The sequence below is a fragment of the Amblyomma mixtum genome, chromosome 7 (genome assembly GCF_055824585.1).
Source record: "Amblyomma mixtum isolate Tamu chromosome 7, ASM5582458v1, whole genome shotgun sequence".
Lineage (NCBI taxonomy): Eukaryota > Metazoa > Arthropoda > Arachnida > Ixodida > Ixodidae > Amblyomma > Amblyomma mixtum.
In genome coordinates, this window is record NC_143018.1 from 31,800,369 (window position 1) to 31,828,246 (window position 27,878).

General features: G+C 46.2%; 2 protein-coding genes across 2 annotated transcripts in view; both read right to left on the bottom strand.

Annotated features, from left to right (window-relative positions):
• Window positions 1-27,878, bottom strand: part of LOC149335555 (trissin receptor-like) — a 311,374-nt gene that overhangs the window by 93,834 nt on the left and 189,662 nt on the right. The window contains exon 3 of the mRNA XM_089552170.1: window positions 4,617-4,709. The gene's annotated coding sequence lies outside the window, so the exon portion shown is untranslated. The remainder of the gene's footprint in view (window positions 1-4,616; window positions 4,710-27,878) is intronic.
• On the bottom strand, window positions 1,583-27,775 carry LOC149335556 (uncharacterized). Its single transcript, XM_089553970.1, has 9 exons — window positions 27,551-27,775; window positions 25,622-25,738; window positions 22,970-23,110; window positions 21,858-21,980; window positions 17,385-17,525; window positions 16,249-16,371; window positions 15,047-15,103; window positions 4,617-4,709; window positions 1,583-1,759 (listed from the first exon to the last, which is right to left on the bottom strand). Exons 1-9 carry the CDS (start codon window positions 27,773-27,775, stop codon window positions 1,583-1,585), a joined length of 1,197 nt encoding a protein of 398 aa, XP_089410096.1.

Below are 27,878 nucleotides of genomic sequence, written 5' to 3' on the forward strand. Positions count from 1 at the left end.
TACAGCGAACTTTGTTGCGCGGGCTTTTCATTTCAAAACGCATGTTGAGGTTCGTTTCGTGTCAAGCCAGACCAGATGTACTGCTGTTCGAAACTAATTGATTTTCGTCTGTTTATTATGATGCCTGGAATACGAAGCTTCGTACATAGCATTCTCTGCAGTGATGTATACAGATATCGATATTTGTTTGAAGCTCTGTAATTTTGTTTTCAAAAGCCGGTGTGGACGGCTAAGATGCATTGCGAACAAACCGCTTTAGCGTGAATATAATTGATATTTTACCATGAGCCTAATAAATTACAATGATATTTGGAACCTTCAGCATCACGTGTTTGGAGTCAACGTTACCATTTAGAGAACACTGCCATCAAGGGCTCTCTTCAAGAAACATTTTATCCCAGAGCTGCGTTGGAAGTGTAAAAGAAGATTTTATTCATTTGAAGTCATCTTTACACTGCTACATCCATATCCCTTCATGTCCATATTCCTTTCCTCTTTATTTTGTGCAGCTATTGTCATTTCTTGCTTCACATTGTAGTGACTACGCCCTGTACTGCGTGCATTGTATTTTGTTATCCGCTTACTTTTGCATCTCATGTATAAAACTCCGTCATTGCCATCTATATGTATATATCCTGTACAATACTTGTTGCCACATTCAGAGATTTTTGTATATTTTTTTATTGCTTCTGAACTGTATTCAAGGGGGCCGGGCTTCGTCAAGCTGCTCATGAGCAGCTTTTTTTCCGTCGCCTCTTTTCTTGATCTCGGAGAGAAATAAATTTGACGGCATGTGCTTTAGCTTCCGCCCCTATTGTTCTTGAGGCAATTATGTGCAGGGACACACAAGTTAGGGTCACCTCGGAACCACTACACAGTCATGTTAAGGCAGTAAAAAATCAATGAAATTCTGATTCATCACGCAGATTCAACCTCACCGCTTGAGCGTCATTTGTCCACTAGAATATTTAAAGCACATGATATAGCTCGGCAAGAATAGTGTAATATATTCATGTCTTAGCTTCTCATTGCTTTACTGCAAATTCCTGTACACAGCCCGCAGGTTGCAACAGCACTTTATTTTTCAGTATCAGCCATTATAGCAAGAACTGCCTAATGCGAGTTGAAGTGGCGGGGGTGGACAACTGAGCGGATGTGAAGAAATGAGTGAATATTTCCGTTAAGCTATAAATAATCTAGCAGAATATAACGCCCAATGCAGACTGTTATACGGAAATTACAGTATTTCCAACGACAAAAAAAAAGTTAGAAAGAAATTAATCTGTAACTCAAGCAGAACCATGCAGGGGCCTTGCGCTAACACGCCTTCTCCGGTAGCTACACCTGGAAGAGTTATACCTGGCTAGGTGGCACATGGCTATGTTAGGCCTAGTTGCTAGGCCTTGCCGGAACTTCTTTAAAACATGACACAGCGCAACATTCATCAAATGCCCGAAGATTGCCTCGGTTTACTATAACCATGATTTCCTAGAAGCCGAATTTAAAAACAACACAAAGAACAAAGCAGAAAGCCAGCCGATGAGTCCAGCGCAGTCAAAGCCGACGCTCGGGTCCACTAGGCCTAGGGCATGAAGACCGGCGTGGGAAGTGGCGTGGTAGGCACCGGCGTCGTGACGAAAGCACTACCGTTAGCGTCGTGGGGTTGTGCCGCGAACGACTGTACGAACACATCGTACGCGAGGAACAGCGCCACGGTGATCGTGGCTAGCACCAGCAGCGCCACTGCGATGAGTGCTTCCTGCGGTAGTGCAGCGGCGAGAGCATAAAGCAACACCGCTACCCCAGTTGCACTTATACAGCTCACGTAAAACTGGGCGCCTATAAGAGTGCTTTGATACCCCAAGCCCACTGGTCAGGAGCGCTCTTACTGTTTGCTTTACTGTGGAGTCGCAACGCTAATTTGTACATGGGTGTGGATCGAAGTACTGCTTGCTAAGTATAGGTCGACATGTAAGTACGTGGTACTTTGTACCTTGTGACGCAAATAATTATACGTTGCTGAAAACAGAACGGGAAAATCGATTTCCAAATTACTCAAAACGCTGTTTTGGCGATGTCAACACGCTTGCCTGAGGGTGAATACACGCTTTAGAAAAGTTCAATTAATGGTTTGGCGCTACAGTGCTAGTGAAATGTTTGTAAAAACGAGGAATAAAGAAATGAGAAGTCAGTTTTGTTTGTAGACACAGAAAATCCGGGCGCAAAAGAAAACAAAGCAGGGAGAAAAGAATAAAATAATTACAGACAGCTGACGAGACAGGGGCTGCAGTTGCAACAAGAGTTCACAGCAATAACAGCACGGACAATGCGAATATCCTTCTATTGACAGAGTGCATACATTATGCACGTTGGCAGAACAGCGTAGTGCGGTTATGTACTCTGAACTGTGCAGCGTGACGATAGCAGGGATTTTGGAGGAAATATGAATTACACACCATCGTCCTGGCAATAGATTCTGCTTTCTAAACTACTTTTACTGATCAATGGGTTCAAATTTCCTTCAAGTCAAAGTAAAAAAAAAACTTCTTTGTTCGAATAGTGGTGTGGACATGGTAGTCCGAGAGAAAAAAAAAGAAGGAGAAAACGAAATTTTGTACGAAGAACAATGCACCGACTAGCCCAGCAACAAGTGTTACTTGAGTACTTTTCCAATACTGTGGGCCCTTTTCTAAGTGTTTTATCACCTTCTTCACAAGTAGCGCGTTGTCTTGTCCACCTTTCTTGTGAGTGTCTTGTGTTTTGCTCTAAATTTTGCACGAAGAGAAAACGAATAGCGACAACGTACAAATACAACTATTAAAAAAGCATAAAAAGAGGACACGTGACCTTTGGCGTCAGCTTGGGAGCCCAATATACCCATAATTTTAATGTTTGCATTGCTAGAGCGACCACATATTTTACTCTAATATAATTATTGCGATCTTGCTGAAGTGAAGACACCTTTTTACCGTTCCCTTTGTAACAAGCTCTTTATCAATAAACGTAAACAAAATGCATGCACATCGCTTGCTGCTGCTGCAATTCATTCAGGTTTAAGCCAACTTATTTACACCTTGTTTGTTATACTCTTTTATTTTCGCCCCAAGCTATAACCGGGACGCATGGTTCAAAGTTCGCAAACCAGCTGCCACCATTATTTCCCGGCTCTCCAAAGAAACGCTGACATTTAGCCAAGCTAATAAGTATGCCCCACGTATCAATTGCAGGAGTAAGGTTCAAGCACGCAAAATCCCATATGCCAAGTTTGCTGTTTCTTCGCAGCCACCAGCCCCGCTTGAATATAAATGAGATTCCAGAAATATCACCGTGAAATCATGGGATGAATATGAATGCGAGAACTGAAGGTCGAATAGACGCTTTTGTGCGTTCCACATCAAACATCTAGAAGAAAGATAGAAGTTAAGCGTCTGCGTGGGCATTATTGGATATTCAAGCAAGTTTTCGTTTTTGTTCAGTTCATACGCAGCTCGTGTATCGATCTGTTTCTAAATCAAATAATGGCGAGGTTTCTCGAAACAGCATTCTGCTGCCATGTGGGTGGTATATATCAACATATAAACAAACCTACTGACACTGACGAATCCTTGACAGCATTAATGCAAAGGCCCCCTCCTCCAGTGTCTTTAGAGCTTCACAGCCTAGTTAACATATCTGCCGGTTTCAAAAGACAAAGGTTTTTTCCGTGAAATTGGATACACATGGTTAGCGAAGAAAGGGTGAGTTTAAGTTTGGCGTTGTCTCCACAGTATGTCTTGCTCTTTGGTTAGGTTTTTATGCGGAGGTGGGAAGATTAGCCTTTCTAGCTTGTAATGCTGAGTGATCTCGCGGTAGGTATTAAGGCCATCTCTTATCATTCCGACGTCCGAGTTAGCACCCGCAGCTCGGCCGAGAGATCCTCGAGGTTTATTGTGGTCTGCCTCACTTCCCGGGTTTGACGAGCGAACCGGTACTCAGACCGATTCCGCGTTGTTCCTGTCTTTCGGGCAATTCTTTTCCCAAGGAGATTAGAGATATTCTGCCCCTAGCAAAATTTCCAATGTCTGCTTTTAAATCGCTGAAAGTCATTTCCGCTCTCTGGTTTGTCAATGTCAAGGCGGTTGCCGTTTCTTCGACTACTTCTGGAGAGTTTGTGTGCCGGGTAGATTTCAACCAGTGTGCAGCAAAAGCAGTGGCAAAGCTACCGTAGACTACATCTTCTGGGGCTGTCCGACAGATCCCCCCCCCCCCCAATATCTCTTCAGAGGCTCGCGCACTCGGAGCCGTGGGAGACCTTGCTGCTCAGCTCCGACCTGGAAACACAAGTACAGAGAGTGACAAGAGCCCCAAGAGGTCGCCACCAGTCTCCACTGAAGGCTACCTAGCGAGATCTACTAATCCGCTTAAAACTCAACCCGATAATAAAAGTTCTCCGATCCAAAAATTGGTGAAATTGGCATAAGGAATTCCGGCCTCGTAATTTCATGGCAGCTGTAATAACCACCCACAAGTGAGGAACTTGCGCCGCAAAACTTTCAGCGCCCGATGTGGAATGACACCGTGGGTGGCAAACAGGGGGCGCTGCGGTCGTCAGTGCTGCGCCCAGAAATGCGACTCACCTTTGGAAGCGGCGGATCAGGGAACAAAGCGGCCTTGCGTGTCCCAGGGGAACCTGTGCACCTGGTTGTCTTGGTCAGGCCATGTCCCGTGAACTGGGAGAGAAAAGAAAATACAAAATAAACAAACGGAGCCATTGTTACTGCGCACCAAAGTGAAAACTATGGCCCTCAGTTGTAGCGGCCGCGAATGCCACCATGTGTTGTATGGCTCACATCGTCAGGTGCAGTGCTGCGCCAACGTAAGCTGTTACGTGTTTAAAAGTGCATGCAAGTAGATTTTTTTTCTATTTTCTACGGAGCTGCAGCTTTCAGCAAAAAGTTCTTTAATTCTGTATTCACCGACAGCTAATTTTTTGAACATATTACAAAAATTTTTACTGCTCGTACAGAATGTTTTCTTACAAAATTTGTTTACTAATATATGTTTTTGTCTGTATCTTGACAAAAGACTGTACACTGAAGAAAATGTGCAAGAAGGCTCGTTCGACATTCACTGCGTTCTTGCTGGCACAAAACAGGTCAAGACACAACTAGACACGTATAAGCGCTAAAAAACACGGACAGAGAAGAGACTTGGACAACACGAGCGCTTACTTTCAACTGAAGGTTTATTGATACACAAGCACAATTTTATACACCTTGCTGCATGACGTCAAACTGACAGCCCTGCCGACATCACGTGGCTGCTCCCAAAAACATTATTTCCTTTTTAGTCAGTGTGACAGATGGTGCGCTGACGCAGGATGGACCGGCTTTTCTAATCAAATCTGCCTCTGTTATCTCTCTCACATCCTGACAACTATGTTTGGCCACAATCTTGCATGCGCTGAAGACAGGTTTACGTGGTTTCTTATTCTTTACAGCACAATCATGACAATGTTCAGAAAGATTACCGTCTCTATAATTGCCTACCTTCCTCCTGTGTTCCAGTAATCTTTCGTTCAGACATCGGCCAGTTTGACCGATGTACCTAGAGCCACACGATAGAGGAATGTCATAGACCACACCAGAAACACATGCTACAAAAGGATCCCGGTGCTTGATACCGCATGGTTCTTTAGGCAGCAAGGTGTATAAAATTGTCCTTGTGTATCAATAAACCTTCAGTTGAAAGTAAGCGCTCGTGTTGTCCAAGTCTCTTCTCTGTCCGTGTTTTTTAGCGCTTGTACGTGTCTGCTATGAACCAACTAATCCAAAGGTCTGTGCTCCTAAGACACAATTAGGAGTTTTTTTCTTCGCGCACAGCCCAAATACTGGTTTTGATGTTTTGCTGCACAGTGTCCGTGGACGTATGTAGAGTGAGAAGCAACTTTCATACAAGAAAATTGAAAATTCGAAAACCTGAGACACGAAAAACGTCTTCACTTGCAGTATGGCCGTATGTGGTGAAAATCGTGCAAAAATTTGCTCCGCATTGTGAGTATCTAGACAGAAACCCGTATGGAGAAAAACGCCCATTGTTCGAGTGTTTCCCCGCATTGCACAGCCGCCGTGGCTCACGTAACACTTTTCTTAAAATACTTCGCAGTAGATGTCAGTAATGAAGCTTTGGGACAGCATAAGAAAACAAGCATGGGCGTCCGGAGGGGGGGGCAAGGGGGGGCGGCTGCACCCCCCTGGAAAATCACTCACTCTAACCGTGAGTGATGGCCGCACACCAGGGGCGGCGGTGCGCTCAGCAAAAAGAGTAAAAGCGGCCCCGCTTCCAGCTTTGGGTCACATCTGCGAAGTGCCGCGTCCGGGGACGCGTCGTTGCAGACATACAGCGGCACCGGCGAGCATGTGTTTCGAGGCGTCTTGAGATGGGTGCCTGTTTCTTTGATCTCTAGAGAGATAGCCACACGGAGGCAGACAGTGCACATTCCGGCCACCGATGAATTCTTCAGGAGGGAGGGACAAATCAGCCGTGTCCACCCCCGCTTTGTCGGGCTGCTCAAGGGCAAGCAGGCGATGAGTTGGCGCCGCCGCCGCTCGCTGTCTCCTCCGATCCACGGGAGAGCGCAGTTCGGTAGAAGCGCCGCTTTCAGAATCTTCGGCAAAGGGGATTAGCAGTTGCTTTTGTTCACGGCGACGCAGTCTCCAGAGGCGCCCCCACACCAGCGTTCCTTGCATCTTCTCCGGAAACCAGCGCCTTTGGTCAAGGCAGCCCGATGGCGCCTGCCTGGCTCGCCTGGCTCGCCTGTCACCTCTGGCTGGGCCTCAAATCCCAACAGCGATGTCAGTGCATGGTAAAGAGACCCAGGTGGTCGACATTATCCGGAACTCTGTACTACTCCGTCCCTCATAGCCTGAGTCGTTTTGGGGCTCTGAACCCCATAAAAACACACAAAACAAATTTTCCGACCGGAGTGGCGAGTGTCCCTTCCCCTCGGAAGTCACGAGGCGTTCCTTTCACCCCCAAAGTGCGTATTCGGGGATACTGCGGCAAGTAGGCCCTTGCATGTGTGCGCGCCTCTGTGTTTGTGCTTCGGTATTTTTAGTGGCCGGTTGTCAACGAAGCTGAGAACAATCAAGACAGCGGACGAGAAAACGACGAGCGGCGAGTAGTGTGTGTGCAAATACTCGACTGTGCGGTTGCGCGAGCAAGATGGAGCGAGGTGTATGAAGCTGCGAGCGTGCATTTATCTTGTAAATAAGTTTTCGTTGTATATATAGTCATTTTTTGTTTTCAACGTACGCATTCAACCGTTTTTTCAATCAATGTGTATATATTTTTAACACTACCAACCCCGAAGAACTCCATAGCCAGCTTTGTCTCGCGCGGTTCCGAATGATGGACATTCGGCGCTTCTTCAAGCGTCAGCGGTTGTCTGACGAAGCGTTATCCAAATGCGCCCCTGCAGATTCTGGTGTGATATGTGACAACGGTGTAGCATTTGAACAGAGTGATGCAAGCTTTTATCACCGGACAGTAGCTGATGTCGTCGACTCCATGGAAGGGACTCTGTCAACAGTGAGTTCAGGTAATGCAGCAGGCCGAGATGATTCCATTTCTCCTTTCTTGGGACTTAAGTCCGGATTTGACCAGAGCGATGCAACCTTTCATCACCGGACAGTAGCCGACGTCGTCGTCTCCATGGAAGGAACTTCACCAGCGAGCTCCGGTCACGCAGTAAGCCGAGACGATTCCCTTTCTCCTTGCTTGGGATCGAAGTCCGGAGACAACATCAAGAAAACAAATAACTTGCCTCAAGAATATGACTTAGGAGAGTTTCTAGGCAAAGCTAAACTCACTGGCATACCGGACTTTTTGAAGTTACGTCTTCTTACTAAGCCATGGTCGCCAAATGTTACATACGATTTTAAGAAGGATGTAACACCTGGAAAGAGGCCTTTTCGACATCAATGGCTGAGAGATTACGCCCCCTGGCTTGCGTACTCAGCGACAGCGAAAGGCGCTATTTGTCGTTTTTGCGTCATTTTTCCTCCACGTGTTCACCGGGGTACTCAAGGAAGTTTTATCGTGCGCGCTTTCAGTAACTACAGAAAAATGCACGAGGCGTGCAGGGATCACGTAAAATCCCAATGGCACCAGGAGGCAATGACGGCCTCACAGAACTTTATGGATGTGATGAAAGGCAAGCAGCTACCCGTTGTAGAGCAGCTGAACAGAGCACTCCACGCGCAAGTTGAAAGGAACCGTGAGAAACTATTTCCAATAGTTTCCACCATTGTCTTTTGCGCGACGCATGACTTGCCAATTCGCGGCAAGCAGTCCGATAGTGGAGTCTTCAATGATCTGCTTGACTTTCGTGTAGAAGCTGGAGATACTCTACTTCAGGAGCACTTCCCTTCTTCTGCTGGCAATGCCAAGTACACTTCTGTCCGCGTCCAGAACGAGATCATCACAATCTGTGGCGACATCCTGAAAAAGCAGATAGTTACCGAAGCTAACAAAGCGTTTGCTTTTTCCGTTCTTGCTGACGAAACTGCAGATATTTCAGGAAAAGAGCAGATGTCTATAGGCGTTCGCTTTATTGACAAGGCGGGAGCCGAAGTGTGCGTTCGAGAGCAGTTTTTGGGATTTGTAGAGCTGGAGCAATTAAACTCCGCTTGCATCGCCGCGGCAATCTTGAAGTTTTTGACGAATGTCGGGCTGATTCTTTCGAACCTCGTTGGACAGGGGTACGATGGATGCTCTACAATGGCTGGAAAAGAAGCTGGAGTGAACAAAATTATACAAAAACAGTTCCCGAAGGCACTATTTTTCCACTGTGCAAGTCACAAACTAAATCTCGTCATCAACGATCTGAACGACGTCTCTGAAATTCGAAACACAATTGGCATAATCAAACAAACCATAAACTTCTTCCGCGATAGCGTACTCCGGAGAAAATTGGTGCCGAACATTCCGATGCTGTGTGAGACAAGATGGTCTGCAAAATATAAGTCTATTAGGATCTTCTCTCAGCATTACGTGGCCATAGTCGAAGCACTCGAGGAGCTCGCGTCCACGGAATCATGCTCGAACGCTGCAACTAGACAACGAGCTCACATCCTCTACTGCGCAACAACAAGCTCATCTTTCATCGTCTGCTTGCATATTGTAGCGAAGTACAGCGCTCGGCTCGAACCAGTTACGAACATTCTGCAAGGTGTATCCATGGACTTCCATTCTGTGCATGACCACATCACTGAGCTGCAACGTATTTTTCGCGGCCACCGGACGAACGCTGTAGAGGAGTTCTCTAACATCATGAATGCAGCAAGGGAGGCAGCCAATCACTTAAATGTGGTGATATCTGTGCCAAGACAAGTCTCTCGTCAGGCCCACCGAGACAACTACGGGATTCAGTCGCCGGAGGAATACTACCGTGTGGCAATATATGTGCCGTACTTGGACTCCCTCACTGCTTCTTTAGCTCGGCGCTTTTCTGAAAGCAATGAGAGGAGCTTCAAACTTCTCCAGCTGCATCCATCAAAAATGAAGCACTTGAGCCGTGTTGAGTTCGCTGTTCTCGCCGAAGAACTCCAGTGCTTTTACGGCATCGACAACTTCAAGGAAGAGGCCATCTCTTGGTACGAGATGTGGTGCAACAAAACTGGGGACCCATCAGAAATAACTTACTGCGAGCTTCTACATCAGGCCAAGACATTCTTCCCTGGTGTTGCAAAAGCCATTGAGGTGGCTCTGGCTTTGCCAGTTACTACCTGTACGGTCGAACGCTCCTTCAGTACAATGAGGAGAGTGAAAACGTGGCTACGCTCAACGATGACAAACGACAGACTGGACGGCCTTTGTATGATGAGTGTGCACCGAGAGCGTGTAATGAAGCACAGGAATGAATTTATCACCCGTGTCATCACGCAATTCGCCCAGAAAAATCCGAGGCGTCTACAGTTGCTGTTTACTGACTGACTGTCGTTGCGTGTTTGTGAACATATTGTGCTGTGTGCTGGTCATCAATCCGGGTGTGTCGAGAACCCGTATGCAGCAAGACTATCTTTTTGCATTTTTATTAATTTTAATTGTTTCTTCGTTGATAAACTCCAATGTATCTCTCCTAGCCACGCTTTAATTTGCTGTTTGTAATTTTTCTTTCATGTGTCTATTTTACTTATTTATTTTATTTATTTATAAATAAATAAATTTACTCCGCAAATAGTGCCTTTTTGCTACGAACATAACCCCCCCCCCCCCCCCTCCGGCGCCAACAGCCAATGGGGCCCCCCCCCCTGCAAAAAATTCTGCGGACGCCCTTGAAAACAAGACATGCAAGCGGATAAAACAGTTTTGAAAAACTGTACGGGACACTTTAGCTCCGCCTTAAATGTATGATGCGTTAATGGATTAATTTTAATATTTGCGGAATTGGTTATTCTCTACATTACATTCATAGATCACTTGGAGCTCTCATGTCATCTCAAGGCGCACTTACCACCTGGTGCACTTAGGCTTGCAAAACAGCCAAGATAATACGCGCTGTGCGAAAAGTTAGCTCAAACCAAAGCTCCCAGGTGGCGCTTCAAGCTACAGTTTCTCGCTCTAGTAAATAAATCTGCAGTGGAAGTTAGCAAAAAGCGATTGGAGGATTGGTGGCTGAAAAGGAGAGATGTGGTATAAAGTTAGAATTGTAGGAAACCGCAGGTAAGATGATGGCGATTCTTAATGAGAATTGCCAACACAGTAAACAAAAAAAAAGCAAAGCTGAGCATGGTGGCAATTGCCACCACCCCGTTTCAAAGGGGGCGCTCCTATCCATCCATCCATCCATCTCGCTACCTGACGACGCTGAATATGCGTGGATTTCCAGCCGGGATGATTCAAGTAGCATGACCTAAGAGTTCTTAACCACCAAAACTATGACGTCAGAGTGGCGCGCCGCGTTAGTGAATATATTTAAAAAAATCGCGAAAATAAACGAGAGCCTTTTGCGTGCCTTGATCTTGGTGGCGGGAGCGTCCGCGAGAGACCCGGGGCGCAGTGAAACCAGGGCTTCTTTCGGAGCCAGTACTTCCTTGGAAAGCTTCGGCAGAGGTTCAGCAGTCGGAACTGGAGTTGGTGCGCCCTCTGTCTTCGTTGGGTCATATAGCGTCGGTACGATGATGCGTCAAGAGCAGAGGCATCGCGTGCAAGTTGTGCGTTTACGGCGTTAGTTGAGCGAAAATGTACTCTCGCTTACAGCGATCAGGAGTTACTGGATACTACATGGATATGCTTCGTTATAGTCAAACACCGATTTATTCCCCTCTGCAGCACAGTTTGTCGCAGCATGTTAGGAGCAACTAACAAGCAGATTCAGGCCCTTAATGCGCGTGTCGGAAGATGCTTTAATTTAGAGTTTTTACCTTCACGGATCTAATGGAACCTTCACTGATTTAATAATTTATAATCCTCTGGCACATAAATCGCACTTCCAGCCTATCCCTAGTTCATAAAATCCACAACAGCCGCACGCCCATCGTGCCTTACATTCTTCGCCCAGTACGCATATCACCCAGCACCAGTCATCAGTTACACTTTGTCTGCCCACTCTCACGTGCTGCCACCTGTGCCAATTCCATTTTCTCCTGCATAGCTGCAGACTGGAACGGCCTTGAAAGCGACATTAGTGTCGTCACCTGCTCTTCCGTGCTCATTGAAACTATAAAACAAGATATGTTCTATCTTAACTATGTTTAAGAATGTTTTCCTAATGCTTACGCAAAAATATCAAAGGTGCCCCGAAAAGGATGAGCTACTTTTCTTTCAGTTTTACAAATCTCAGGTGCGTAGATTATCTTTCGGTAGACTAGACGGCCGAGCGCCACTGCAGGCAGCGATTTCACGATCGTCGCTGCTCGTATCGCTCCTTCCTCGTCGAGCACTCTACTACGAGAAACAGTTAACATCGGCCCGCAATCAGATCCTTAATTATCTCTTAAGTTGCAATATTTCTTATATTTCAATGACGTATAACTTGACTCATGATGATAACCACAGCCAGAGAGCTCTTCGTTCATGGAAGTCTCTAAATGGTCGTCTTTATCATCAGCAACTCTCAGTAGACCTGCCTTTCGCCTTTTTTTCCTGCAGTTCTCTGTAGCATGCCAAAGGTCGAATATGAACACGAAGTTTTCATATTTCCTTTTTTCAACATTTTTTTATACTAAAGTATCATCCACTCCTAGCTGGAACAGGTGAGAGGTGCGGCTACCCTATTCGAACTACCAGTGCTTCCGAAACGGCCACGCTTCAAAGCATAGTGGCGCAGACTTTAAAGGGCAACTGCAGCAATTTTTTGAGAATTTCGCGATATTCAAGGATTCAAATTTATATAGACTCTAGCTAAAGCATGCAAAGTTTTTTTGACCAGCATTTAAAATAGTTACATAATCGACGATTGAATTTTGCGCTTCTTCTCAATGCACCAGAGGAGTGCAGAAAAATTCAGCATGACGTCACGGAAGGTATGATTTCAAATTCCCCTGTCGTCAGCCGCACCCTGCCCTAATTCATTAGCCGCTTCCAAACAACTCTCGGCAGGGTTTGCCTTCGGTGGCGTTGGTTTTTTTCCTTCAAAGCAGGCGTTTATGCGCTGGAAATGTACCCATACCTTCGATGACGTCATCATGCGCCCCCCCCCCCCCCCCCCCTTGACGTTGTGCGCTGCGGAGAAGTTTGAGGGGCGTCCGGATTTTAATCGGCGATTACTTCACTATTTCAAGTGCTAGCCCAAAAAGACTTCGCATACTTTACCCGCAAACTTCACACATTCGACCCTCTTAAGCTCGTTGATTTCTAAAACCTATGCAGTTTCTCCTTAACGATTCTAGAGCTGGCGCTTTTTCTTGTCTGCCACTTCGATTTGATCCACACAAGAAAAGATACACTGGTGCTCTGCAGAGCGCAGGAGTGACGCTCGCGTGTTGAAGATAGAAATAGACGACTCTTCAGCCCCACGGTTTTAAAGAGGGCACATATCCTTCCTGCCAGGTTAAATATAAACATTTAAAGGGACACGGCACCACTTTCTGAAGGTTGCACAATATTCCAGGATTCAAATCTATACGGGCAGTAGATAAAGCATGCCAAGTTTTCTTCCAGTAGAGTTTAAAATAGTGACGTAATCAACGATTGATTTGTGTTTTTTTATCAAAGCACCGGAGGACTGCGGGAAAGATTATTGTGACGTCACGGTAGGTATGATTTCATTTTACCGCTGCCGTCAGCCACACCCGGCCGTGCCTAATTGGGAGCTGCCTAACAACGTTAGGGGGGTTTTGATTCGATGGTCTTGGTTTTTTTTTTCGTTCAAAGCAGGCGTTTGTGCGTTGGGAATGTACCGATACATTCGATGACGTCATCATGTGCGCCCACTTAGTGTTGTACGCAGCGGAGAAGCTTGAAAGCCGTTGCGATTTTAACCGGCCATTACGTCACCATTTCAAATCCTAGCCCAAAAGGACTTCGCATGCTTTACCTGCAAGTTTCACACACTCAACCCTTCTAAGCTCGCCGATTTCTAAAACCTATGCTGTTGCCCTTTAAGGCAGCACATCAGAATCATAAGACCAAATATGCGGCGAAATATATTGGGAGCTACGGAAAGACCGCGGTGAATATAAAAGCACATATAAGGCCATATGTGGCCATATTTCGATATGGGTGGACGAGGGATTCCACCCATGAAGACTCCCAAGACGCTGTGAGCAATATAACATTTTGCCTCTCCCATGCTATTAATATTGAGAATGCTAGAGCTGAATATGGCGATACATTCACCCTGTATAGCCATCTCCTTATGCTGAAGTCTTTGAGCTTCCCTCAAAGACTTCATGATTTGCATTCATTTTCTATGCGCGGAATAATATGAACGCATCCATCTCAGAACGACGCGTTGAGTGTTGCATTATCACGACTTTAAATATCTTAAGTCCACATGCGCAAGTCTTAAGGCTAGAGATCTACTATGCAAAGCGTAATGCAAACTCAACTAAACTTGACGTAATGGACTACCAAGTATTTTCCAACAGAGCGACACCATCTCAGTGGTGCCGCCTACACCTGTCAGAGTGGAGGATATTGCACGCTTAAAGCCTTTAAAGGCCTTATTTTCTTAGTCTCAACGCCTACAATAATCGAAGTTAATGTTTGAGTTGTTTGGTATTTTTGAGTGCATTTTGGTTTTTTAAGTATCGGGCCAGGCCTGCTTTAAGAAAGAGGCAATACGTATAACGTAGTTCAAAACATTTGCTTTATCACGATTTGTTCATCGCCAGCGGAACGCGCACTTATCACATGCCATGCGGCCAGATTTGTTCAGACATTAAAGCCGCGTGCAGCGGTTGCGAAGTTCTAAAACGTCGTCGGTGCTTGCGGCGCTTTAGCTCTAATGTTCTTTGTAAGCTTTAAGCTCAGCAAGGCTGAGAGCGATGGCTGAACTTGCTGGCCGAGTGATGGCCGCCCTGTGCACTTAGTGTAACTACTGTCGCCGAGCTGCATTATTTTTAGGGTACGAGTTCTCCAATATAGAGTGTGTTCACGTTTGACGGAAGTCTGAATGATCTCCTCCTAGATTGTAGCGTGGCATTAAGTACATGCATGCAGTATGCCAGATACACGTATAATGTGTGTGCATCTGTACGTTATTCATTATGCATATATCAAGATACATTGTGGAATTAGAAGTCCTTGAAGTAGTTTACTAGATGATATTTATTCTTTGAAAGCGGTATGCACATAAATATTGATAAAGCAATGGTTTTGAGGACGATGTGACTTTTTCTTGAGAATGCGATTTACCTTCGCAGATATACAAAAACGTGGGCTACCTATCCTTACTATTTAAAACATATTTCAAACGCACTCAGGTTCTAAATTTAAGTGCGCGGTGTAACGCATCCTATTTATACATGAGACGACTCAGATCTTCAGGTTAGAAGTACTCCTTTAGTGCGGGTCTGAGAAAGCCGCACGAAGAAAAGACGTACAAAGAACTAATACTTACAGTTACATTTGGAATAACGCAGTCCCAGAGGCGGTTCAGCGCAGCTGGAAAGGGTGACTGGAGCGCGGAAGAAAACATAATTAAAGTGAGTAATCAAGAACCTGAGCGCAAAGGGGACAGGAAAAACGTTACAATCACATAAATATTCGTTATAAAATTATTCAGTAGTCTTTGCGAATGGAGCTTTGTTGAAGTTCAAAAGTGGCAGCGATTGCTGTTCAAAATGCCCAACTGCGCATTTTGCGTGAGTAACGGAGGTTTTCATCACACTTATTTTATAACGAAAGAAATTTCGAGTTATTAATTTTGAAGCAATAAATTCCTTCAGCAAGCTGCTCCTTTAAATTTACTGATTGGAGGATAGTTATGAACAGGGCGCGCCGTTGTCTGGAACACGTCTCTCAACCAGCTTTCAAACGGACACAATTATTTTTCTGGCATACAACCTGCTGAATACGTATTTAAATGTGAAATAGTTTTGCTTTGCAGACTTTCTACAAGTGCCAACTTACAACTGTACCTTTCAGGTAATACAAAAAATGCCCTACCTCGCAAGATTTTAACTATCTTGCACGCACGCACGCACGCACGCACGCACACACGCACACACACACACACACACACGCACACGCACACGCACACGCACACGCACACGCACACACACACACACACACACACACACACACACACACACACACACACACACACACACACACACACACACACACATACATAATGCCGCGTAAATTATTTACGGGTAGTAAGTATTTACGTCAGCAGCAGCAGCCTGACTACACCCACTGAGGGGCAAAGGCCTCTCCCACGTGTCTCAAATTAACCCTGTTCTTCGCCAGTTGCGGCCACCGTGTCCCCGCAAACCTCTTTATCTCATCCGCGCACCTAACTTTCTGCCGCCGCCTGCTACGTTTGCCTTCTCTTGGAATCCGCTCCGTTACTCTTAAGGACCAGCGGTTATCTTGCCTTCGCATTACATGCCCTGCCAAGCCCAATTCTTCCTCTTGATTTAAACTTGCATCAATACAATCCTCGACATCAATCCAATTAATTGCGCCTATTTTTATTTTTCTCATTCTGAATTCATGTCTATGGACTATGCACCGAGTGCCGGCTATCATCAAGAATTTACGGTATTTCCCAATGCGATAATTGATTTTTCAGCCCCTTTCCACAGCCAACTTCACCTGCAGAGGTTCTGCCTCCTCTTTGACTGCTTTTCCCTCCTCCTGGATAACAGGGGCGGGGCTCGGTCCAGCCTTCTGCTCCTGACCCGGCGAAACAGCCTTGGCCGTAGCCTTTGCAGGCTCCTGTCGATTTGAAACACGGTTTTGAGAATGTCAGCAGAGAATAACCACGTAGCAAGAGAAAATGCTGAAGTCAACGAGAAAGAGCGAACTTTTACTTGTGCCCACTAGACGAAAATGGCCCTTGAGGTCATACCTTTGTTCTTCACCGGCTAAATTTACCAAAAAACTTGATAGGGGCTTTCTGCGACGACATTTTGGGTAGTGCGGTTTGACGTTGTGCAAAGTTTATTGCGCAAAGTACAACAAGGCGACTTGCGCATAAAACGAAAATACAAGAGCATTGCACACGTGACCCCTTTTAAAATATAGTGGTAAACATTTATGCTATCCCAGTATGGTGAAAGAACCTGGATACTATAAGTCAACTAATAACTCCATATTCCATCCTCCGTGTGCACGGTACCGAGCTTTGACAGTTGCTGTGTCCTTCGCGTTTCGTTTTGGTTGCGTTGTAGCTTTTGGCTCTGTGTGAATATATAACTAGGTATTCCAGGTACGATCATGGTGATTCATTGTTACAGAAATGAGACATAGAAAGGTACGGAAACTTTCAAACAGAACGCGCTACATGTAGTTCGCATAACAACCACGTTACTGTTGTCTCTCTGCTTGGGGCTATGAGCTCCACGGTAGACCTTCATCAGATTGAACTAGCTGCTACTTGTGAGCGCTTTGTGCTCACGATCCGTCTGATTATTTGCGGTGTTTTCATTTTGAATTTCCTACCATCTAGCTCGGATGTAAATGACACGTTTATCTGGAGAAAGTTCAGCCGGATGCATTGATGGGTGAGCTAATTCATATCGGTCTCATGAAGATGAGCGCCGCAATATAGACGTACACAACAGAGCACAAAGGTGGATTTAGGCGTGTTTTGCGCAACGCGTCTTATTTCAACTAGTCTTAACAGACTCTAAAAGGGGCTCTGAGTTATGCGGCTTGGTTAGAAGCATTCCTACTCGCGCGTATATTATTTACTCCCCTCTCTCCCTGCCTCAAATTCTACACGTCACCTGCAATGGCTGTGCTGGAGGTTGAGGTTCGATCTGTTGGACCGGAACGACCGGCTCTTTTGTGACCGGGATCTTTCGGGAACTCGCCTTTCGTCGATCCTGAGCTGGCGTTTCAGCCGGTACTGGAGCCCTTGCGGCTTCCTGTGGGCAAGCACCGCAGTTCAGAAATATAGATTTTCATCATTGAAACCAAAAACTTTACTCGGTGATTATGTCAAAGCGGGTGTATGGATGTTTCGGAAGCCTAAGTTATTCCTTAATCACAAATCCGGAACTTATGAGAATTTCGGCTTGTATTTGTCGCGAGGAATTATTTCATTCGGGAACGATGTCGTTGGAGCTGCCTGTGGGCACAGGATGAGTAGTGTCGCAAAGTCTAACGTAACTTCTAATGGGAAGTAACCGGTATAATGAAAGCCATAACTAGGAAGTTTGAGATCTGGCGAATTTCTTTCAGGATAAAATCTAAACCATAAAAAAAGTCTATAGTCAAGTGATTGAAAGGTCACCGTGACTTCACGCGTCTTGCGAATTCCTCAGAACGGTAACATAGGCATTACGCAAGCCGATATCACTGGCAACTTCAATGCCGAGCGCATGGGAGGAGCTCTGTCCACAGAGGTAGTCGTCAAGAAAGAAGATGTCCGCCGTTTTTGTACCGAAAGCTACATTGGCCACAAACTTGCGATTTCGCTGTGGCGCTGCTGCAAGGAGGAACAGAGACCGACCTTGAGCCGTTGCTTGAGGCGTGCTTTCGTGTGGACGAAGAGGCAACACGTTTCAGTCAGGACGTACTGACTTCCTACCGGCGGACATGAAATTAATATTCACTACTTATCTCTGAGAGGCCTCTGAGTTTGCATTCACGCCTAACTCAGGGTACTTTAAGGGAAGTTCAGCGGCATAGTAAGACCTCTTGTTCTATTCCGGAACCATGAGTTCTATGTGACCCTGAACAACCTCTTTCCTTCTCTTTCTCCCAGGCCCCTGTACACAGGCACTGCAAATGCCTCAGAGAATAAGGTATGTCGATGCCCCTGTTACATAGGCAGTGAAAGGCCTCAGAGAATTTTTTGCTTCAGTTCAAGCGTGCGTCTACAAAACACAACTTTCATGTCTTTACCGAAAAGGGCCTTTGGGGCGAAGACGCCCACCAACGCCATTGAAGCTGCATTTAAGACAGAACTACACCTACCCCTAAATACCTCAACCGAAAAACTCCTTCAACTAGGCCTACCCAACACGATAGGGGAGCTTATCGAGGCCCACCGACAGACACGATACACACGTCTCGCGAGAACCACCACCGGGAGACACATCCTACACACCCTGGGTATACGCCTACCAGCCACGGATCCCACGCAGCTCCAGGTCCCCCGCCATATTCACCGCGAACTACTTATCAAACTTCTCCCCAAAAACATGCACCCCACCTACCACGAACCCCGACGCAGAGCTCGCACTCGTGCGGTCCACAAACACTATGGCACGGAACCGTTTGCCGTTTGGGTGGATGCTGCATGCACAGAATAGGACGCGGTTGTAGCCATCACAAACCCCTCCCTCCAACCGATTGCCACCCTTCACATATGCCCCGCTGCTATTTCCGAGGAGACCGAAGAGGCCGCCATTGCCCTGGCCATCACACGCACGGAGGCTTGATATATACTGTCAGATTCTAAAACTGCCATACTAAATTTTGCTCGCGGGAGAGTTCACGTCCCTGCGTTTCGCATACTGGACTCCCTCGCCGCGCACCCGCCCCGCCATGTGGAGCTGATACGGGTGCCTACCCACACCGGGAATCTCGGAAACGAGGCCGTCAACGCTGTAGCCCGAGCTTCTCTCAACCGGGCACAGGCGGCCTCCGACCTGGGGTTCTCGCGGGAGCGCATGCACTCATTCAGTGAAATGACGCAGGCCTGCAAAGCCGAGCGTCGGCTCTACCCCCCACCTCATCCTTCCCTCGACAATTACCATCAGACACTTTGGAGGCGGCTCCAAACACGAACTTTGCCCTCCCCTTATATACGCTCGCGATATCACCCAGTCCACACGAACCCTTCCTGTACCCTCTGCCACCACCCCAAAGCCACCCTCGACCATATTCTTTTCCTCTGCCCGGCAGATCCTCCCCCGCGGGGCCTGGAGCACCTTACCACTTGGGAGGCTTGGGAGACCCTACTGCGCTCCGAGGACCCGGCCAAGCAAGCCATCGCAACATGCCGGGCTGCCAGCGTCATGAGCCTCCGGGATATGAACGTTTAAGTGCAGTGGGGCCGTGCGGGGGCCCAAGGAGCGACGTTTCTAAAACTCCCTTGTTCCAAATAAAGTTTTCATCATCATCATCCAAAGAAGCGACCTTAGCGGAGCAGCAGTCGCCGCTCCATCCAGCGAAGAAAACTAAACGCAAAGAAGATAAAACCTAAGTAGCTAAAGATATCCGAAAAAAAAAAATCCGACGGTTACGTTACTTCCTAGTTTGAACTTTGAGCGTAGCTCAACAGCTCTTCCAGCTTTTTGATAAATTGAGGCAAAGAATTCGAGCGAAAAACGTGTGTACAATTGCAAACAACTTATTTTTCACACATATTCCTTCTTCAAGAAACTCTTCACTAACAGTTCTTGATTGTCATAAGTTTTTATTGTGCGACGGAGGTATCCTAACTTTTTAAGAACCTTTGAGGTTACAAAATCTATATGTTTGGACCATGACATATTGGGTGTGAAAATAAGACCAAGGTATTTGTATTGACTCACACTCTGGATGGGGGTATTGCTAATTTTGTGAGTAAACATGGAAGGTGCTGTTCTATTAGGGAAAGTCATAACAATGGCTATGCGGATGTTATAGTCATTTTCCATGTAGCACACCAAGAGCTAAATTCTGAGAAGGATTTCTGAAGGTGTAAGTGATCATCAAGGCTGGAAATTTTGTTATATAACACGCAGTCATTAGCACACAAACGTAGGTCACAGCTGATGTTACAAGGTAAGTCATTTATAAAAATCAAGAAAAGCAATGGGCCCAACACAGAAACCTGTGGAACTCCTGAGGGCACGTCTGCTACCCTAGAATTAGTTCGGTTGAAGGACACAAATTGAGAACGGCTGGAAATAAAACTTGAAATCCATTTGAGAACGCGGGGGTTTTGAGGATCATGTCAAGCTTATACTTATGTTTCGAATGTATCACTGTTTCGAATGCCTTCGAAAAATCAATGAATATTGCGTCTGTCTGATTGCCTGCGTCCAGGTTACTGCAAATGTCGTGAGTAAATTCTTTAAGTTCTGTCAAAGTGCTGAAACCGCGTCTGAAGTCGTGCTGAACATTTGTTAATAAATGATGTGGTTCGAGGTATTCCATGTTTGTAAATAATGTGCTCTAAAATTTTGCATGCATGAGAGGTTGAAGAGATTGGTCTATAATTGGATATAGTTTGCTTGTCACCGCTTATGAATAAGGGGCCGACTTGAGCCATTTTCTAGGATGAAGGAACCGTACAGGAAGCAAGAGACGCGCGAAATATGACAGCAAGGTAGCGACAGGTCCATAATGAGTATTGTACCAAAAACAAGTTTGGGATACCATCAGGTCCAGCAGATTTCTTAGAATCAAGTTTCAAATTAGGTTGAAAACAGCTTCTTCAATGATATTAATATCATTGATTGGCACGGCACTACGAGTAATGGTTACTGGCTGGATGACGTTATTGTCACAAGAAAATACGGAGCAGAACTACTCATTAAATGCATTAGATGTATGAAATTAATTGTTAGTCGATTCATTGTTAACCCTCATTGTAGTAGCTGTTGTATCCCGTGGAAAAACAGGTGGCCAAAATTTACGCGGCTTAATTAGTCTTTCGTAGATCCTGCAGCTGCACTCGGAAGAAAAAACCTTTGGCGGAGTTCATTTTCAATCGAAGCTCTTCTTTCGCTTTGATGAAACGTGACATGGCTGCCTGGTTGTCTGAGCGCTTCTTACGCCTATGCCTATGTACACGCCGTGTAAGATGTAGTATATCTCGTGTCATCCAAGGAATTTTCATATTTTTCTTCTTTGTTTTCTGAGGAATAAAACACTGAATACATTTTTTTAACTAAGGATTTGAAATAGCTCACCAATGTGTTGACTTCACAGGTAGAACTCAGCGCAATAAATTCTTCAAAAGCATCAGCTAGGGTGTCAGTTACTGAAAGGTCATCAGCTTGAATAAATGGGGAAATGTAGAAAAAACGAAATTCTGTTTAGTAATAGAAAAATTTAAGGACCCAAGAACGGGCTTGTGGTCGGAGATTCCCTGAATGACGTCACATCTGTAGCCCTTCCCAACAATGTTAGAACTAACGAAAACCAAGTCTAGCAGAGCGTCGGAAATTGTAGGTTCGGGTGCCGGCTATAAACAGGAAATTACGGTATTTCCCAATGCGATATTTGCTTTTTCAGCCCATTTCCACCGCCAAGTTCACCTGCATAGGTTCTGCGTCCTCTTTGACCATTTTTCCCTCCTCCTGGATAGCAGGGGCGGGGCTCGATGCAGCCTTCTGCTCCGGACCCGGTGAAACAGCCTTTGCCGTCGCCTTTGCAGGCTCCTGTCGATTTGAAACACGGTTTTGCGAATGTCAGCGGAGGATAATCACGAAGCAACGGAGAATGCTGAACGCATCGAGAAAGAGTGATCTTTTACTTGTGTCCACTAGACGAAAATGGCTCTTGGGGCCATACCTTTGTTCTTCACCAGCTAAAACTAGCCGAAAATCTGATAGGGGCTTTCTGCGACGACATTTTGGGTAGTGCGCTTTGACGTTGTGCAACAGCTTGATGCGCACAGTAAAACAACGTGGCTTGCGCATAAAACGACATGCGGCTCCTTCTAAACCCTCGTGATAAACTTTACGCTATCCAAATAAGGTGAAAGCAATTGAATCCTATAAGTCAACTAATAACTCCATATGCCATCCGCCGTGGGCACGCCACAGAGCGTTGACATTCGCTATATCCTTCGTCTTTTGTTTTAGTTGCGTTGTAGCTTTTGGCTCAATGTGAATATATATCCGGGTATTCCAGATACAAACATGGTGATTCATTTTAAAAGGAATGAGGCGTAGAAAAGCATGGCGACCTTCAAAAAGAACGCGCTGCATGTAGTTCGTATAGGAACCACGTTAATATTGTTTCTCTGCTCGAGGCTATGAGCTGCATAGTAGACTTTCTTCAGATTGACCTAGCTGCTACTTGTGAGTGCTTTGTGCCACAGGATCCGTCTGATTATTTGCGGCGTTTCCATTTTGTATTCTGCCATATAGTTCGGATGTAAATGGCACGTTAATCTGGACAAGGTACAGCAGGATGCATTGTTGGGTAAGCTAATTCATATCGGTCTCATGAAGATGAGTGCTGCGGTATAGACGTACACAAGAGAGCAGAAGGTGGCTATAGACGTGTTTTGCGCAACGCATCTTATTTCAACTAGTCTATACAGTCTCTAAAAGGGGCTCTGAACCGCGCGGCTTAGAAGTATTCCTACTCACGCGTATATTGTTCACTCCCCTCCCTCTCTGCCTCAAATTCTTCACGTCACCTGCAATGGCTGTGCTGGAGGCTGAGGTTCGATTTTCTGGGCCGGAACAACCGGCTCTTTTGTGACCGGCATGTTGGGGAAACTCGCCCTTACTCGATCCCGAGCTGGCTTTTCAGCCGGTACTGGAACCTTTGCGGCTTCCTGTGGGCAAGCACCGCAGTTCAGAAATATAGATTTGTCATCACTGAAACGAAAACTTTAGTCGGTGATTATGTCAACGGCGCTGGTATGGGTGTTTCGCAGGCCAAATTTATTCCTTGTTCACAAATCTGGAGCTTTAGAGAATTTCGGCTTTCATTTACCTTGAGGAATTATTTCATTCAGGAACGGTGTCGTTCAAGCTGCCTGTGGGCACAGGATGATTAGTGTCGCAAAGTCTAACGTAACTTCTGATGGGAAGTAACCGGTAAAATGAAAGCCATAACTAGGAAGTTTGAGATCTGCCGGATTTCCTTGAGGATAAATTCTAAAAAAATAAAAAAAGTTTATAGTCGTGCGATTGAAAGGTCACTGTGACTTCACGCGTCTTGCGTATACCTCATAACGGTAACTTATAGACATTACGCAAGCCTATATCACTGGCTACTTCAATGCCGAGCGCATGGGAGGAGCTGCGTCCCCAGAGGTAGTCGTCAAGAAGGAAGATGATCCGCCGTTTTTGTAGCGAAAGCTACATTTGCCAGGAACATGCGATTTCGCTGTGGCGGTGCTCCGCGGAGGCACGGAGACCGACCTTGAGCCGTTGCCTAGCAACCACCGCAGCCGGCGGACGCCGCGCGTTCGCCGCGCCATCTGGCATGACGTCACATCGCGCGCCTCGCCGCGGAGCCACCGTTTGGTATGACTTCACACCGCTTGCCTCGTCGTTGCGCTCGCCTCCGCTCGCTTCGCCAGCTGTGTCGCATGCTTGATAACAAGCTTTCGCTACGTATATCCTGGCATAGCCGAGCTAAGCCACTGCCAATTTTTGTTTTCCAGCCTTGTATGGCCTTCACACTCGTCTATCCTGGCAAGCGAAACACCAACGCCTGTACGCATGTGGATAGTGCTAAGCCGCCGTTCTGGTGCTTATGCTTCATAAGATATGCTTGAGGCCAGGGCTTCGTGCCAACGGCTGGAACTGCAGGCCAATCAAAGGGGTTAAAATCGTTGACCTAGATGAACAAGCTGTGTTCGTGCGATCAGCGTATGCAGTTAGGGTTCAGAACCAGGCTTCAGGTTTTAACAATTTGTAACAGTATTAGCTATTTCGGGTTGACAGTGCAGCGGCAACCGTGGCCGTAGCTGCAAAACAGATGACATTGGATAGTAAACGGTACAGAAAGGGCAGGAGATTAGATTGTTGATAACATACAGAGAACATGGCTTTAGGTGGGAGGCTGAGCCTGCATTGCTAATGTTTCGTCAATAAGACATGTCTTTGTCTGGGCGAAGCGCTTATCACCGCGGGGGATTAAACAGGGCCTTCGCTCTCAGGAGGAAGTTCCATTAAGGAAGAGGAGTGTGCGATGTTGGAAGGGTGGTGGAATGGCGAACAGGAAATCGAAGAGGATTAAACCAGTTGGGCTCCAAGACTGCGATAAAAATATAACCAGCTCAGCAGAACGAAATCCGGGGGAAGGCTCTGTGTGTGTCCAGGCATGGAGAGCTGTGACAGGTGACATGCTTGGTACAGGCTGGGTCAACCTAGAAAAGCGGGTAAAGCCAGGTGAACCAAGCTCCACTTACCACGCCAGCTGTCGCAGCCCCCCGTATCTGGACGCACCGGCTCTCAAGTCCGCATTCGCTCTCTTTCAACCCTTTTCACCCTGCGGTTGTTGTTCTGCTCAGTTGGCGTATTTTTTATCGCAGTTTTGCAAGTAGGCCGTTCTAATCCTGTTAAGCAGCTATCCGGCCTATACAACAGATTGTCATGTTCCACATCACACCTTCCTCTCTCTGACCGAGGCTTTCTCCTCAGAGCGAAGTCCATATTTATCTGCCGCCAATGATGAACGCTTTCCCCACTCAAACACAGGCGCTCATGTCGAAACATTAGCTAAACTGACGGAAGCTCACCGCTCAATACTTACTCCCTTTGCTTTATGTTTTCATAGAATAGTAAAGAATAATGACCGTAAGGTCGAGGTCTTTACAGGGTACAAAACCGAGCTTCAAAAGAATATTTACATTAAGGTCGAGGTTTTATCGTGAGGTCAGCTATCTTTACAGAGTACAAAATCTAGCTTGCGCTTTCAGTTGCATATGCCTTAATGAGGGGTCGTCAGAGCAAGTATTCCCATTGACGTTGATGCCTATGTCAATTATTATAAACGTTAACAGACAACCCTAGATAAGTTTTTAAACGTTGACAAGTTGTATGACATAAATATAACCTGTAAAGTTACTGGCGAAATCCCTGCCTGTAAGGTCTAACAGGAGCAAGCAGAGCAATGTTGCCAAGTGGGCCGATTCCACGGAGACACGTAGTTGCCTCCTCAATGAACTGTCGTGCTTGCGCGGCAGTTTTCATGTTTGTCTTGATTCATCTGGGATTCTTCTCAATTCATTGATTCCAGACAATAACCCAAGGACGACCTCGTTCCTTCGATTCACCAGTTCCTGTGAGGAACTGACTCGATTCTAGGCAAGCAGCTAACGTTTCGTCGTCACCTTTACCGCTGCAGCCGGAGATTGAGGCGCCTTCTGGATGACGGGGACGTTGGCGACACTGACCCTGCGCTTGCCCCGGCCAAGCGTCGCGACCTGGGGTGCAGCCTTTGAAGGATCCTGTGAACACAGACCACGGTAGCGCTGAATATTGTAGTTAAGATCTTTGCCGTAAATGACAGAGACCCCATGTGATGTTCAAGTGCTATCCCTTCGATTACCCTTATTTTCTTATTCTCGTTCGTCTCACGTCTCCATCGTGCTATCCTTTCACATACAAATGTTCTTACCACAAGCCCTAGTCCCCTCCACCGGGACCACTTCCCTCTTTGGTATAATTATAAAGTCATGAGCAAAATTTGACCGGATGCAGTTGCGGGGAATAAGAAATAATTGCTCCATTGCCTGGCTACAAAGAGAGCTGGTATCTTTTCCAGAGGATGGAGAATTAACGTCCCTTGATGCCATCGGCTTTCCTGTGGATTTGTCGGCCAACACCATGCAGAATTTTTTTTTCAATCACCTTATGTCCTGTAAATATTTGTCCACGATTTTACGCAATCATCTGTATTATTCATTTCGCTGCGTGCTAATGAAACCAATGGAGTCGAAGTTAAACCTCAGATATAACCGGTGATCAAATGCCATAGAAGCGCCATGCCAAAATACTAACTCACTAACTAATCTAACAATGTCGGCGCACAAATGAGAGGCAGCCAAAGGTCACCAGAGACAGTAGCAGGAAAATCCAAAGCCATCTTCTCATAAGGGCCATATAACAGCACATCTATTTTTCAGTCTCCATACTGTGTGAGGTCAAAATATTTAACTATTCTTTTTCTCAAGGCACACGTAGTGGACACTGTTGTATGTTAATGATTGGATAATGTAATTCATTGCTCTTGAATGTCGATTTTAAGAGAAAAATCGGAAGCAAATTACATATGTAACTGTGTTTGCCTCACATAGTAAAGAGGGGGGGGGAGGGTTGCAGCTAAGTTTCTACTAGCTTTAGAAAATTTTGAAAGAACGGGACACTTTCCCGAAATCCAAGGCACCTTTCCGGCAGCTGGACGAGGAAGCCATTACTGATATGTGATTATGCCGCATTTAAAACTATAAACTCGCTCAAAGAGGAGAATAGTTCGCAGGTGGTACTACTGATCTCAGAAAGTAATCACAGTGTTGAGTCTGAGTGGGAATTATAACAATATTCTGACGCTCTACATACAGCGAGCACCGAAATAATTTGATTGCCATGAGAGGCAAAATTCGCCAGGGTGCGCAAACAGAGATTAGACAACACTGGAATCTGCATAATAACTTTTTCAGCAATAAATGCGCCTTTTGCTACCGGAAAAATAATGGGAGGTCTCAGGACAACAAGAGGTCCCAGTACCGGCACCGACTACGGGACCTCCTTCTGTATAAATTGGTCCATGTTGTAATTTCTTTTCTACAGCAATAAACCCATCCTGATTCTGAACACAGCATGAAACAGCCATAGAATTAATATTGACCAAGAAAGTTTGATGGATTCGTTCTCATCTGTCCGTTTAATTATTTTTCTAACCGAGAATATCCTAGGCAGCTCCTTCTAATGAATAGAAAAAGCTCAAGCCGCCGTGATGGCCCAGTAGTTATAGCTTCGACTGGACGCCGGTTCCATCCCTACCGCGGCGGTCGAATTTCGGTATAGGCGAAGTTCTAGAGGCTCGTGTACTGTGCGATGTCAGTGGACGTTAAAAAACCCCAGGTGGTCGAAATTTCCGGAGCCCTTCACTAAGGCGTCCCCATCGCCTGTGCTGCTTTAGAACGTTAAACCCCCCTTAACCAGACCAAACAAAAAGTCTCACAAACATTTCTTGACACCCTTATCAATTCCTATTGAAATTCATCTCTGACTGGTTGATTCTTGACCGGACCGCTCACCACCGATCCTCTGATGGCCTCTTTGGGTGGCTTGACGTCAACCGGCGGTACCGGTGCAGCCGGCGGAATCGGTGCAGCCGGCGGGATCGGTGCAGGCACCGAAGCGACTCCACCTAGACGGCCAACATCGACAGAGGGCCGATTAAGTCCTTCAGCGAAATCCTTCGCTTTAGGTCCTGGGGCATCGGGGTCCTGTATGGCCGGCGCCTTCTTGTCTGCCTCCATTTTGGCGATTGTTACCGCTGTACCCTCGAAAACGTCGCCGAGCGGGTCGACAAGTGTCTTCTACGTCTTCGCACGTGCCAGCAAGACGCCGTAACAGGCAGGA

Excerpts from the sequence above, each read along its gene's own strand:
- LOC149335556 (XM_089553970.1), bottom strand. The coding sequence starts at position 27,775 with ATGGAGGCAGACAAGAAGGCGCCGGCCATACAGGACCCCGATGCCCCA. Across the intron at positions 25,739-27,550 it reads AGGCCATCAGAGGATCGGTG|GATCCTTCAAAGGCTGCACC; the intron begins GTGAGCGGTCCG and ends CTGTGTTCACAG. Across the intron at positions 21,981-22,969 it reads CTCCAGCACAGCCATTGCAG|GAGCCTGCAAAGGCGACGGC; the intron begins GTGACGTGAAGA and ends TCAAATCGACAG.